Raw genomic sequence first — 12,523 nt, 5'->3', positions numbered from 1 at the left:
TTGCTATTTTACCGGTAGGTAATGTTTAAGTCGCTTTAGATATTGATACAAATCTACTTTGTCCGTTTTTGTTATTTTTGATATATCCTGCAAATGCATAAATCGAAGGACTCAAGAACTAAGAAGTTTTTCATATTATTTTTGCAAAATTCAGCACTATAAAATTCGTAATTATCAAAAAACATTGAGCTGCATTACTGGAAAAATTTTCTGTTTACAAGTAATTTTACAAAGTACAATTTTACAATATACAAGTAAGTTTATAAAGAGCGAAGGTTTATATCGATACCCAAGTAAAGACGGCTCATTTCACAATTTTTATTTTGTCGTTCCTACCGTTCTGTTTTCCGTGAGGTAGCAGTATTTTTTTATTCATCTTCATTGTACCTCCGGTTTTGTATGTATTTTGGTGGAACGGAAAAATACCAGTAATTTTTATTTTTCAAAACATTCATTGAAAACTGACCTCTCAAAATAGGGTTTAAAAGGAACTTTTAATATAACAACCTCTATGTGTAATGTTTAACCACAATTTGAATTAGCTTCTCAAATGTCCAAAGTTTCTCCATTATTAGGGAGATGATTACTCCTTTCGTGACGACGTCCCTGTGTGAGGTGTTGACCTTGCCTGTAGAATGTCATCAGCCCAAAAATATTACTCCTAGGGCTGAAAGATGAAACAGATCAACATCCTGCCTGTAGAATGATTCAGCCCTAAACGATTACTACTAGGAATGAGTGATGGTTGCTGTTGTACGTCAGTGCAATAGTTGTATGTCACAAAGCAGCGTTAGATAACTAAATAGACAACTGAAGGATATTATAGCACTGTTCAATATAATTGTAATTATAGTAACAATATAAAATATGAGACAGTTTAATAATCATTATATATATTTTTTTTCCGATGACAGAAGTGTACAAATAATCAAATTATATTATTTGAGCCAAATCTCACAAATATTAAATAAACTACAAAAAAATTGGTGACGAGAATAAAACTGTTATAACGTGTTCACGTCGTGATAAAGCGAAGTATTGTAAGTAACTTTTTTTATACTTATTCTGTACAATGATAGGAGTCCTGTACCGCGATCGATTTCTGCTGTTCTATACTTTAACTACAACAGCTGCCAAAACGATTACGATTCGACATGACGAACCTAGCTGCCGTAACGTGAACTGCTACTGTCATCACTCAGACATTGTGTATTGATCAATGTATCGTTTCTTGTAACAAATTTAACTTGACTTTTAAATAACCATTTATTATATTATTATATTTCTAAATGTACTATTTGAATTAATAAAGATTACAATAGAATCTTCTGATCCACTTAAAACTAACGTCTTACGCATAATATCTCTCTATGGTGTTTCTATTAAAGTTTTTGCTTAGTCAACATTCAGTGCTATTCACTGAATGTTGACTAAGCAAAAACTGGTAAAATCAAAGTGCGAACTTCCCCTTCAGGAAATTCTTCATCTTAGGAGGCAGTGAGTAATAATATGCTTAATGGACCAGTACATTCTAGAGCTATTTTTAGGAATATATATTGGATCTTTCATTCACCCTTTCTTCTTCCTAAACTATTTCTTCCTTTCGTAAGAACATCCACAGCTATTCCTATAGGACTTGGTATACCCTTCAAGACCGTAGGCTCGTTCTCTAAAGAGTAAAGTTACCATCCAGTGAGGATTTGCGGCTGGTTACCGAAAAACTCACTGTTATTTAATCTCCTAACCAGCAACCTACCTAACTCACTGAACACGCACAGTCGAGACCTGGTTTAGAGCACCTCTCATCTTTAATTGGTCAGAACTCACTAAATATACGAAACTAATCTCAACAACTTAAAAGTATATACTATAAACATAGGCCCAGATTTAAAAGCTATTTTGGCTAGTATTTCTTCTGTTTTGAAAAAAAAAAAAGGAGAAATTTTGTAGTTTATGAAGGCAAATCAACCCCATCAATTTTGAGTAACATGCCGAAAAAAAACATATGCCAATACCGCAAACGACTCGAAAATTGGTTTGAATTGAGGGACATTCAAAATGAGGCAATAATGGCATATAGTTTCGTGCTTACTTACTGCACCTCAGAATCCTACTAAAAGGACCAACTTATATAATAGGTTAATCAACATTTTAGGTGAACATCTTAGTGCCAAAACAAATGAAATTATACAGAATTAAATCGCTGAACACATTGATTCACTTTTTAAAAGTTTATTTAGAGTAAAACAGACATAGATTAACGTTTTTCTTACATTCAAATTTGATTTCAATTATAAGAAAAATATTCCAAATATGAGGGCAACATTTATTCGTTGATTATGAGACATAAATATTATTAAAAAAACTACCAATGTTGTCAGGTACAAAATTTCTTAGAGAAATCAAAGGGGCAAAAATAAATTGTCTAGAAATGGCAGATAAGTTATAGAAATAAATCGCATTTCACAATCTTGATCGCGCTGCGACAGAAGATTATCTCATAGTCATAGATACAGTCAAGAAGTCAGATGGTCGCAACAAATACATCGAAACAGGTTTGATTTCAAGTCCTGCATTGCAAAAAAATGTCTTTACTGTGCCAGAACTGATGAGCTGAACAATTGCTTAATATGTCTCCTGGACACTACCGGCAATATAATGGAGAGGATCGTTTATGGCAGATCGATTGATCTCAGTGAAGGAGGCCTAGGATTATCCCGTAATCAGTACGGTTTTCGGAACGGCAGATCGGCAATCGATTCCGTTGATTTTGCCATCGGAGGAGAGAGGTAGTAAGAAGTACTGCGCCATTACAACATTGAACAGTTACATCAACTTATTTGTGTTTAATTTTGACCGCACCCCAACCATCTTCTCCTCGTACAAGTCATACACGGTCGACTATCTCTCATAATTATTGAAAGTCATTTCAATTGATAGAATCTTGAGCTATGATACAGAAGCTGAATTTAAATATATACAACGTCACGCGTGGCGTTAATCAGGGATCTCTTTTGAGGCCATTGCTTTGGAACATAATGTAAGACAAGGTGCTCAGGGTGCCCCGTCCGGAAGAACGGCTACCTTCGTGTCGCTCGAGCTTTTCACACGGTATCCTACGATGCTGTATGCATCATCATAGATATGCCTCTGATGTTCTGAAGGAATCGAGAAGAACCGGATGTTCACTAGGCTACATTAGCTAAAGGAAAGAGAATTCAGACTCTTGAAAGATGGCAGAGACAATGGAACGCCTCCTCTTCTGGAAGATGGACCGACCCTATGATTCCAGATGTAACAATGGTTACCCCGGAAACACGGGAAGGTTGATTATTACCACACTCAACGGCTTACAGGGCATGGTTGCTTCAAACTGGAGGATAGACCATAGCGCTCAAGTGAACCATCGCGATTCCCAGTGGACGAAACAGTGGAACATTCGTTCATCTGTTGTCCAGCTTTTGCTCAAGAAAAAGAAGAGTTAGACATCAACTTAGGCAAAATAATTGCGGAAAACATACTCGTTTTGATGATGACTAAGCAGGAGAACTGGAGTGCTGTAGCATAGTTATGTAGCGCAAATCGGTTGAAGGCTCAGAGCGGAAGAGCGAGAAAGGAGAAGCAAGGCAATGGCTTAATGAGATGTACAGAGAATTTGTAGGTAGATAGCCCTTCTGCCCCATGAAGCAATGCTTGACAACGGTCCTGCAGGGTGTGAAGAAGAATTGGGAGGTGTTTTTTAGTGAGTAGAAATCTCACACTGTTGTGTAACTTTTCAAATTATTGTACTTCGTCTTATGGAAAAAATGTCCCTTACCCACGAAAAAAAGCTCTACTATTTTGCGAAACTTGGTTATTTGGATTCAGGGAACCTTAAAACATGTACTGGTATCAATTTAGTAATCCTCGGCTCTATTTACGTCAGCAATAATATTGTTGACCGTGACAGCTTGTAGTAATTCATTACAGTGATTTCCAAAGTAGGCGCTACAGCGATTCGGCCCCCTGAATCGCTTTTTTTTGTATTACATTCTATTCTTGAGTTCAATAAATAGTTTTATAATTTCCAAGTTCATTGTTTCTAATTTAGACTTTTCTTTGCTATATTTTAAGAGAAAAAGATAGAAACATTAATACATATATATTTCCTATTAATTGCTATTAAAAAAGGAGCGTTAGGATCAAAAGGGGGCGGTAGGACAAAAAAGTTTGGGAGCCACTGCTCTATAACCTTATTAATTCAGGAATAGCCATGACAATTATCTTTACGATCATATATTATCTACTTAGGTAATTGTACGATCATCCTAATCATTCCAAGTACTTTCATTCCATTATGACTACCCCATTGTTACCTTTGAATTTTGATGTATTACAGGAGTTGCTTGATTTGTAAGAAAAAGATTACATAGTTGATTAATATAATTTAACAAACATTTATTTTTTTAAACCAAAAAATTATTGGAAATTTTATTTTGGAATTATAAAGGTATTTAAGAAATTTAAAGAAATTCCTATTCAAAAAGTTAATTTTGATAGCTGTGGATTTAGAAGTGTAAAAAAGAAAAAAAAAAATTGACTAATGCGATTGGTGGCAGTATGTAGTGAGATAACCTAGAAGGGATCGTTCGTATCTGTTAACTGCCATTTATATATTTATTGTTTATATTGGCTGGTTCCACTCTTTAATTTACGCCCGACCTAATTTTTTTTTAAATGATAGGTGTTTTGAGACCGAATCATAGATAACTTTCAGTAATGCATTGGTCAGGTAATTCTTTTAAATGTGTTTCTTGTTACCAATATTTCTTTTGAAATTGATTACTTTTACATTTAGTTATTCTCAATCTTTGTTTTAATTCTTATGGTTTTGCACAAGTATTATCTGTGAAAATGTTTCATTCTCTTATTTGTGTTTCTGTTTAAAGAATTTTAGTTAATTGAGATGATTCTATTCAATTTTTAATATAGAAGCAAGAGACATCATCCGAAAATGGAGAGAAGAGAATGCTCGCAAAAGTCAAGAACTGATAGAATTATGGGAGGAGGTTTTAAAGCCAAAAGCTTATAAGTTAGGGGATGAATGTGAGTTATTGCTCCTATCTTAAATATTTATTTTGTTCCAATGTAGCCTTACAGCATATTTCAAAGGAAAGCTTTATTAACTTTCAAAATGATTAGTTTTGCTTGATAATAATTCTAAAATCTTGTCAGTTTTATCTTAATGTTTTTCATTTTAATTCTCTATTTCAACTAATGTGGTTTTAGGTTTCCTGCTTATTGTTTATTTGTAAAACAATTATGGTTTAAGATTGCTCTAATATATACCTCACTTATAGTTGAACGTTTGACTATAATTATTATTGTTATATATAAACTACTTTATAACATTGTAAAATATTGTCACTGTAGTAGCAATATGTTAAACATGCTAAAGAAATAATGTAATATGTAAACTAAATATAGTTTCAATTATTATTACTTAAATTAATTTGTTTATTATTAAATTTGTAATCTTGTCTTAAAAGTTTTACACTTTTACCCCTCTATTTAAATTTAATTATGTTTGTATCATTAAAATAAACAATTTTATTGCAGATTATCTGGTATTAGAGCAAGTTTGCATTGCAGCATTTGATTGTAATCGTTTAGATGTTGCAAATGATTCTTTACAAGTTCTTTCATCCAAATTTCCTGGGAGTGTGAGGATTGCTCTTTTGCAAGTTCTTCATTTGGAAGCATTGGAGAGGTTTTCATTTTCAATTTATTATTTTTACAAGTTTATTGGACAATTGTACATTTAATATAAAACATATTTTATAGGTATGATGATGCATTAAATCTTTTGGACTCAATTATAAAGAGGGACGAAACAAATGCTGCCCCCAGGAAGAGGCGCGTCGCCATTCTAAAAGCTCAAGGGAAAATAGTGGAAGCCATTAAAGATCTCTCAGATTATTTGAAAATGTGAGTAAATTGTAAAGCTATTGTATTTTGTTAATTATAAAAACAAAACATTATTTGTACACATACAATTTGTAATGATTATTTTTGTTTTTATGATGAAACTTGTGGACAGATTGTTACTATAGCTTAGTTATTAATTATATTTATTTATGGGTAACGATTGAATTTGAAGTATGTATTCAGTTTTTATTTATTTAAGAGAAACCATATTTCTCTACAAAATTTTCCTCAATGACCAAATTTCAATTATAAAATTTTATACAATATTTTGCTTATAGCAAATATATTTTTAATAAAAAAAAAAAAAAATTATTTAATAAATTTTTAATTTCGCTTTACTATTATCTCTGCAACATAAGTCTTATAAAGTAAGTCCCCTAGTTTTAATTGTATGTTTGTACATTTATTGTGGTTCTAAATATGGCTCGCCTACAAGATTATGGTTGTGGGAAAATGAGAACAGTCTGCGATGGGAAAGAAACATTTTCCTTACTACCATTAGATAGCAAAAATTTCAAACAATAAATGTTTATATTTCTGTTGCTATTGAAATTGACATTTTAGGGTTTCTTGAGGTGCGAATAATGATTTTCAACTTTTTTCCTGCCAAGAAAAGAAAAACTAAACAAAAGATAACGAAGACATTTATATATGATTGGAATTGGGTGGGGAGAATTGAGTTCGCTTGGCAATCTCTGATTCTTCAGAATTCTGAATTTGAAAAAATATTTTACTAAACGGTTTCAGCAAGTTCGTATGCAGCTTCGTTGTTACTTTTTTTAAGCGAACTTCTCAACTGATATCACGTTCAGTGGCTTTAATGACTGTGTTGTATTCTGTGAAATAATGAAAAAATATAATGTTGTGTTTGGTATTTAAGTAGATGTCAGGTATTTCCTAGTGTTGGCTGTAGCTTTTATGGAAAACATTGAATATTAACCTTATTCAATAATTCTATCTTATTTGTTATTTTACTTGGTTGATTACTTGTGTTATAATATTAATGAAGTTGAAGCCCTTTATCAGCTGATGGCCACTAATGCCAAGAAAACAAGTAAAAGTGTAATTAATTGAAGGAAGAAAAAAAAAAAAAGAAAAGGTTATTCAAAATAGCAAGAATATTATGCTCCATGTTGTAGGTCTGTATCAACCAACATTATAACCTATGGTAGTTCTTTAGAAACGTATAAATAGGTAGTTATTTAAAACAGCTATAAAGTTATTAATGAATTTGAAGCCTTTCATCAGCTGATGGCCACTAATGCCAAAGAACAAGCAAAAGTGTAATTAATTGAAGGAAGATAGTGTGTTGCAATAAAAAAAAAAAATGGTTACTCAAAATAGCAGGAATATTACGTCCCATGTTGTAGGTCTGTATCAACCAACATTGTAATGTATGGTAGCTCTTTAGTAGTGTATAGTGTATAATAGAAATTTTTGAGAACAGATATAAAAAGACTAAATATAGGGAAAAGAAATTAAATAATATAGGCCTCATTGAATTTTAATTCCCTTTGAACTCTGATCCTGACCATTTTAAGAAAGAGAACCTAAAATTATACAAAAATCATATCAACATTCAAAATTCTGGTAATCTTTAAATCATCTTTACATAGATTTAAACAACTCACAAAATTTATTACTGTATTTAAATAGCCATAATAATTCAAATAAAAGTGAATTACACCTTTAAATTATATATAATGATAAACTAAAAAAACTAAGATTATAATATAAATTATAAGTCTTTTTATTTTTATTATTAATGTTCAAATTTTTCACAATATTCTCCTTTTTAATGCACAAATACATAAAGGTGTTATGTTCAAATTTTCCACAACAGTCTCCTTTTTTTCATTTGCAAATATTACAAAACAAAAGAAAGAATTAATATATTTTAAATTACAACTGTTTAATTTTGAGTTTGCTAGTTGTAAAAGCCATTGGAAGATACTTGAACTCCTCAGAGGAAGAATTACTATTTGACAGGAAGGATCATTATTTCTAGCTCTTAATTGTGACATGATTTATAGTTTTATGGTTGACCAAGAAGCATGGCAAGAACTGTGTGAACTTTACCTTTGTGAGCAGGAGTACGGAAAAGCTGCGTTTTGCATGGAAGAACTCCTCCTCCATAACCCACACAATCATCTCTTTCATCAACGGCTCGCTGAAATAAAATATACTCAGGTCCGCTATTTTATTTGACAATTTTTTTCCAGTTTTATACTCAAATATTTATTCATTGCATTTTCTTTTACAGGGTGGTTTTGAAAATATGGACACAGCCAGGCTTTATTTTTGCCAGTCTTACAAACTAAATCCTAAAAATATTCGCTCTCTCTATGGGATATTTCTTGTAAGTTTTATTATTGCAAACCATTTTTTTATTTCATGTATTATCTATTCAAGTATTTAATCTAATGTGAAAATATTTGATAATAAAGTCGTGATCTGTATTCTGAGTGATGATTTATGACAAAGTTTATATTTTGATTTCAGAGCTCTGCTAATGTTGCAGCCTCTCAGAAATGTACGTCATCAAAAAAAAAAGAGGCAAACCAATTAAGTGTCTGGGCTTTGAAGCAGATAAATGAGAGGTATGGGGATAATAAAATAAATGACATTTGGTTGTATTGGTTGCCTTTACACTTTGAAGTAAAGAGAATTTTCTTTTGGAATGAAATTTATTTCATATACCAGTCATTAGTATAAGTCCAGAAATAGTTGTCTAATACCTACATTATATGAAAGTGTTTTTAATTAGAATTATACCTATGAAGCAAAAAAATCACCAAACTCATAAGCATATAATTATTTTATGAATAATCTTTCCTAATGTTCGATACTGCACAATAAGTGGTTCCTGAACAGTCGGAGTGTTGGTCCTTAGAAACCTTGGGGTGGGTCATGTAAAGATCTCACAGCAGATATTTTTCTAAGCACTTATTCGTATAAATCGTTTCCTAATGTTTGTTACTGCATAATAAATGGTTCCTGAACAGTCGGAATGGTGATCCGTAGAGAGCCTTGGAGTGGGTCATGTAAGGATCTAGCAGCAGATATTTTTCTATGCATTTATTCATATAACTCTTTTACTTATGATCTTTCCTAATGTTTGTTACTGCATAATAAATGGTTCCTGAACAGTCGGAGTGTTGGTCCTTAGAAACCTTGGGGTGGGTCATGTAAAGATCTCACAGCAGATATTTTTCTAAGCACTTATTCATATAAATCGTTTCCTAATGTTTGTTACTGCATAATAAATGGTTCCTGAACAGTCGGAATGGTGATCCGTAGAGAGCCTTGGAGTGGGTCATGTAAGAATCTGGCAGCAGATATTTTTCTATGCATTTATTCATATAACTCTTTTACTTATGATCTTTCCTAATGTTTGTTACTGCATAATAAATGGTTCCTGAACAGTCGGAATGGTGATCCGTAGAGAGCCTTGGAGTGGGTCATGTAAGAATCTGGCAGCAGATATTTTCGATTAGTTGAACCTTTTTACACATACCAACATTCACAGGAAACACACTCAATTCTCTAGAATTTATATAAAGAATGGCTGTAATCTCATCGCTTTTTGTCATGCCTAATACAGAACATTGGAGGCCACAGAGAAAGCTTCTTGTTACTGTAATTGCATCAATACTTTTTTTGTGGAGCTCCATTTTAGAAAGCTAACAGAACCCTACAGGAGCCATTTGATCTCAGTGTACTGCAGAGGTTCATAAACAGTGATAAGTGTGTTTTAGATTGTTCCCCATGAAGCAATATGTGAGATAGCTAGTATGCTTCATTTGGAACTGTTGTCTGTGATTTAGGTTATTGTGCATTAGGATGCAGCAGATATTGGAAGTTAGGCTTACAGATTTGTGGGTGTGTGGTACAGTCACCGATATGATGAGGCGGTTGTAGGTGTATTAAATGATGCAGCCATTTATTAGATACGGTTGCTTTAGAGCCTACCAGTTCTGATTCAAATTGGGTAATATTGTTGAATGCCCAGTGTACTTGGTGGTCAAAGAAACAATAGAGCATCTGTTCTTTTGTACGCAACCACTTTGCTGAAGAAAAAAAAAGAATCTGAGGAATGTGTGGATAATTACTCCCAAAAATTTAGTGTGCCAAATGTACTCAGAAGAACATTGGATAGTTGGAGGAAGAGGACCTCACATTATGGCACTCCATACATCACACCGCTTAGCACACTTGGCTGTATGGATTCTGTGGACCTTGAAACATATTATCATGTCACAGGCCGAGAAAGAAACCACAAAGAACAGAAACAAAAGCAATTTTTTTATTGCAAAGTAACTAAAATATGCACAACACTTTAACTAACCTAGCGTTGCTCTTTTTTTTTTTTTACACACACCAAAAACATCTGCTTTAATTCATCGATAATTTCAATTATAATAGATCGACCAGATGACATCATTACTATATATTTCTGTTGAAAACTCAAATTTAAAAATTTCCCAATACTATTACTTTCCTTCTTACTTCATACATATTTCATTTATTTGTAAGTGAAAGTAAAAATGAATATTTAATGATCATCTCAATTTGGGAATTGCAGTTATGTATGTAATTAGAGGTATTGTAATATAGTTATATATTCTACATAAGTTAACTAATAAAGTCATATACTACATAAGTTGTAAACAAAAATCAAAGAGAATTAATTGATAGGGAATTACAGGATGTACTCAAATGTTCAATTCTTTTTTTTCCTGAAACTATGCAATTTGCTCTTATAGCATTGTAAGGTTGACCATCCATATTATGTTTTGTTTGAAAGCACACCATTTATTTTTTTATATATCCTACTTTTAATTAAAACACAATTGGTTATTTTTGAAGTATTTTATTTTATACCTGCAATTAATGTTATTCATATTAAAAACTCTATTTCCCTTCTTTTTTTTTTTTTTTTTTGTAGGTATCGTGATGCGAGAGGAAAAAACGATGAGGCGCTAGACTCATTAGAGAGTAATTTGGGTTTATTGCATCTGAATTCTACTACGTCGTGATGTTAACAAAAACATTTGATTTATTTAATTTGTTTTCTTTTTAAACTATTTAAATTATCAGTTAATATTTTATTGTATTATTATTAGTTATTGTTATGTCATATTTGTTACACTGATTATTCTCTTGTATAGCTTCAGTTTGTTCAAAATTCTATTGGTTTGTGTCAATGCATTGTGAATTGTAAAGGTTTTATAAATTCAAATCTTAAAAAAAAAAAAGTTTATGTATATAAATGTTTTAAATATTATGTGAATAAATATTTGAAACAAAGATAGATATTTTCTTTTTAAATTTTTGAGGAATGAACCCTTATTTTTATGAGGTCAGTTTACTTCAGTTGATTCCTCTTTTTACTATTTAGTGATGTGATTTGAATCGTAAATACATTCATAATGAAGTGTTTATAGCTGACCGTAGATTAATATGAGGATAAGATGGTCAAGGGTCAGAAATGGTCAGGAAAACACAAATAAACAAAAACTTATTTATTTGTCCCGACGTTTCAACCTGTATTTTAATGTAGAAAGAACAAAAATGAGATAACAACTGTAACTCAGGAAAACATCAAAATTAAAAATAAAAGGAAAATAATAAATTTTTTTTTTTTCTATTCCACAGGAAATAGACTATTACCCCATTTTCCCTCTCGCTGCCCAATACAATTTTACTTTTCCCCTTAGTCGGTCCGTATCTTGTTGAATATCTTCCAGACCATTACACGTCAAAAGATGGTCTCCATCCATGTCACCCATGTTGCATAGAGGTGAATCTACGATGCCAATCCGTTGAAGGTGTTTTTGGAGCCGATCATGTCTTGTTACTAGGTGAAAAGAAGCCACTCCCTGAGCTCTGCTAAAATTGCTGGGGACTCATTTATCCTTATGCAGTAGGCTCCATCTCTCTCTCTCTCTTCTTTCCTTGCACTTGAACTTTGTGTTTAGCACTTGTCCTGTCCTTAAAATAAGAACTTATTATTGATTTCACTTTTCTGTAGGAAATTGGTTGAACAAGCTGGTGCTGGTTGTCTGCACAACCGAGCTTAGTCAACTTGTCAGCTTTTCCTTTGCCATATATACCAACATGGCCTGGTATCCACTGTAGAGCTATAACCCTTCCTCTTTTCTTCATGATAGCAGCCATGTTTCTGCACTTTTCTGCCATGGGTGACTCTGCGACACCTGGTGTTGATAATTTTTGTTAATACAAATGGCTTGGCTTGTTGCTGAAGATTACAGTGTTGTCATCACTTTCAATAGTGGCTTCCAATGCAAAGCAAATAGCCTGCATTTCTCCATCATAATTGTCACATCCAGCTCCAACGGGAATGACAGTTGGAAGTTGCTTGAGTGTACACCTGCTCCAGCTCTCTTGTTAATACCGGATGCAGACCCCTTGTTATAAATGTATTTATATAGCCTTATATGTATATGTATATATCTATGGATGTTACGGAAACTTTTTCGCTAAAATGGACCAATTAGAAGTGCCACTTTATAGAATTGATTATTTCACATTT

The 12,523-nt window shown here is 32.4% G+C and overlaps 1 protein-coding gene across 1 annotated transcript; it reads left to right on the top strand.

Annotated features, from left to right (window-relative positions):
* The first annotated feature begins 4,607 nt into the window (after positions 1 to 4,607).
* Positions 4,608 to 11,029, top strand: LOC106687572 (ER membrane protein complex subunit 2). Its single transcript, XM_014431544.3, has 8 exons — positions 4,608 to 4,771; positions 4,972 to 5,085; positions 5,599 to 5,749; positions 5,824 to 5,967; positions 8,001 to 8,157; positions 8,231 to 8,326; positions 8,470 to 8,567; positions 10,916 to 11,029. Exons 1-8 carry the CDS (start codon positions 4,759 to 4,761, stop codon positions 11,004 to 11,006), a joined length of 864 nt encoding a protein of 287 aa, XP_014287030.1. The 5' UTR covers positions 4,608 to 4,758; the 3' UTR covers positions 11,007 to 11,029.
* Positions 11,030 to 12,523: the final 1,494 nt, after the last annotated feature.

The sequence above is a fragment of the Halyomorpha halys genome, unplaced genomic scaffold (assembly GCF_000696795.3).
Source record: "Halyomorpha halys isolate HHAL.00 unplaced genomic scaffold, Hhal_1.1 Scaffold983.1, whole genome shotgun sequence".
NCBI classification, from domain to species: Eukaryota; Metazoa; Arthropoda; class Insecta; order Hemiptera; family Pentatomidae; genus Halyomorpha; species Halyomorpha halys.
Note: the sequence above shows the minus strand (reverse complement) of the source record. Positions and strands in the feature narration are given on the sequence as shown.

Bases quoted from the DNA above. Each gene is read 5' to 3' on its own strand.
- LOC106687572 (XM_014431544.3), top strand. The intron at 8,158-8,230 runs GTCCGCTATTTT...TTTCTTTTACAG, and splicing joins CTGAAATAAAATATACTCAG to GGTGGTTTTGAAAATATGGA. The intron at 8,327-8,469 runs GTAAGTTTTATT...TTTTGATTTCAG, and splicing joins CTCTCTATGGGATATTTCTT to AGCTCTGCTAATGTTGCAGC.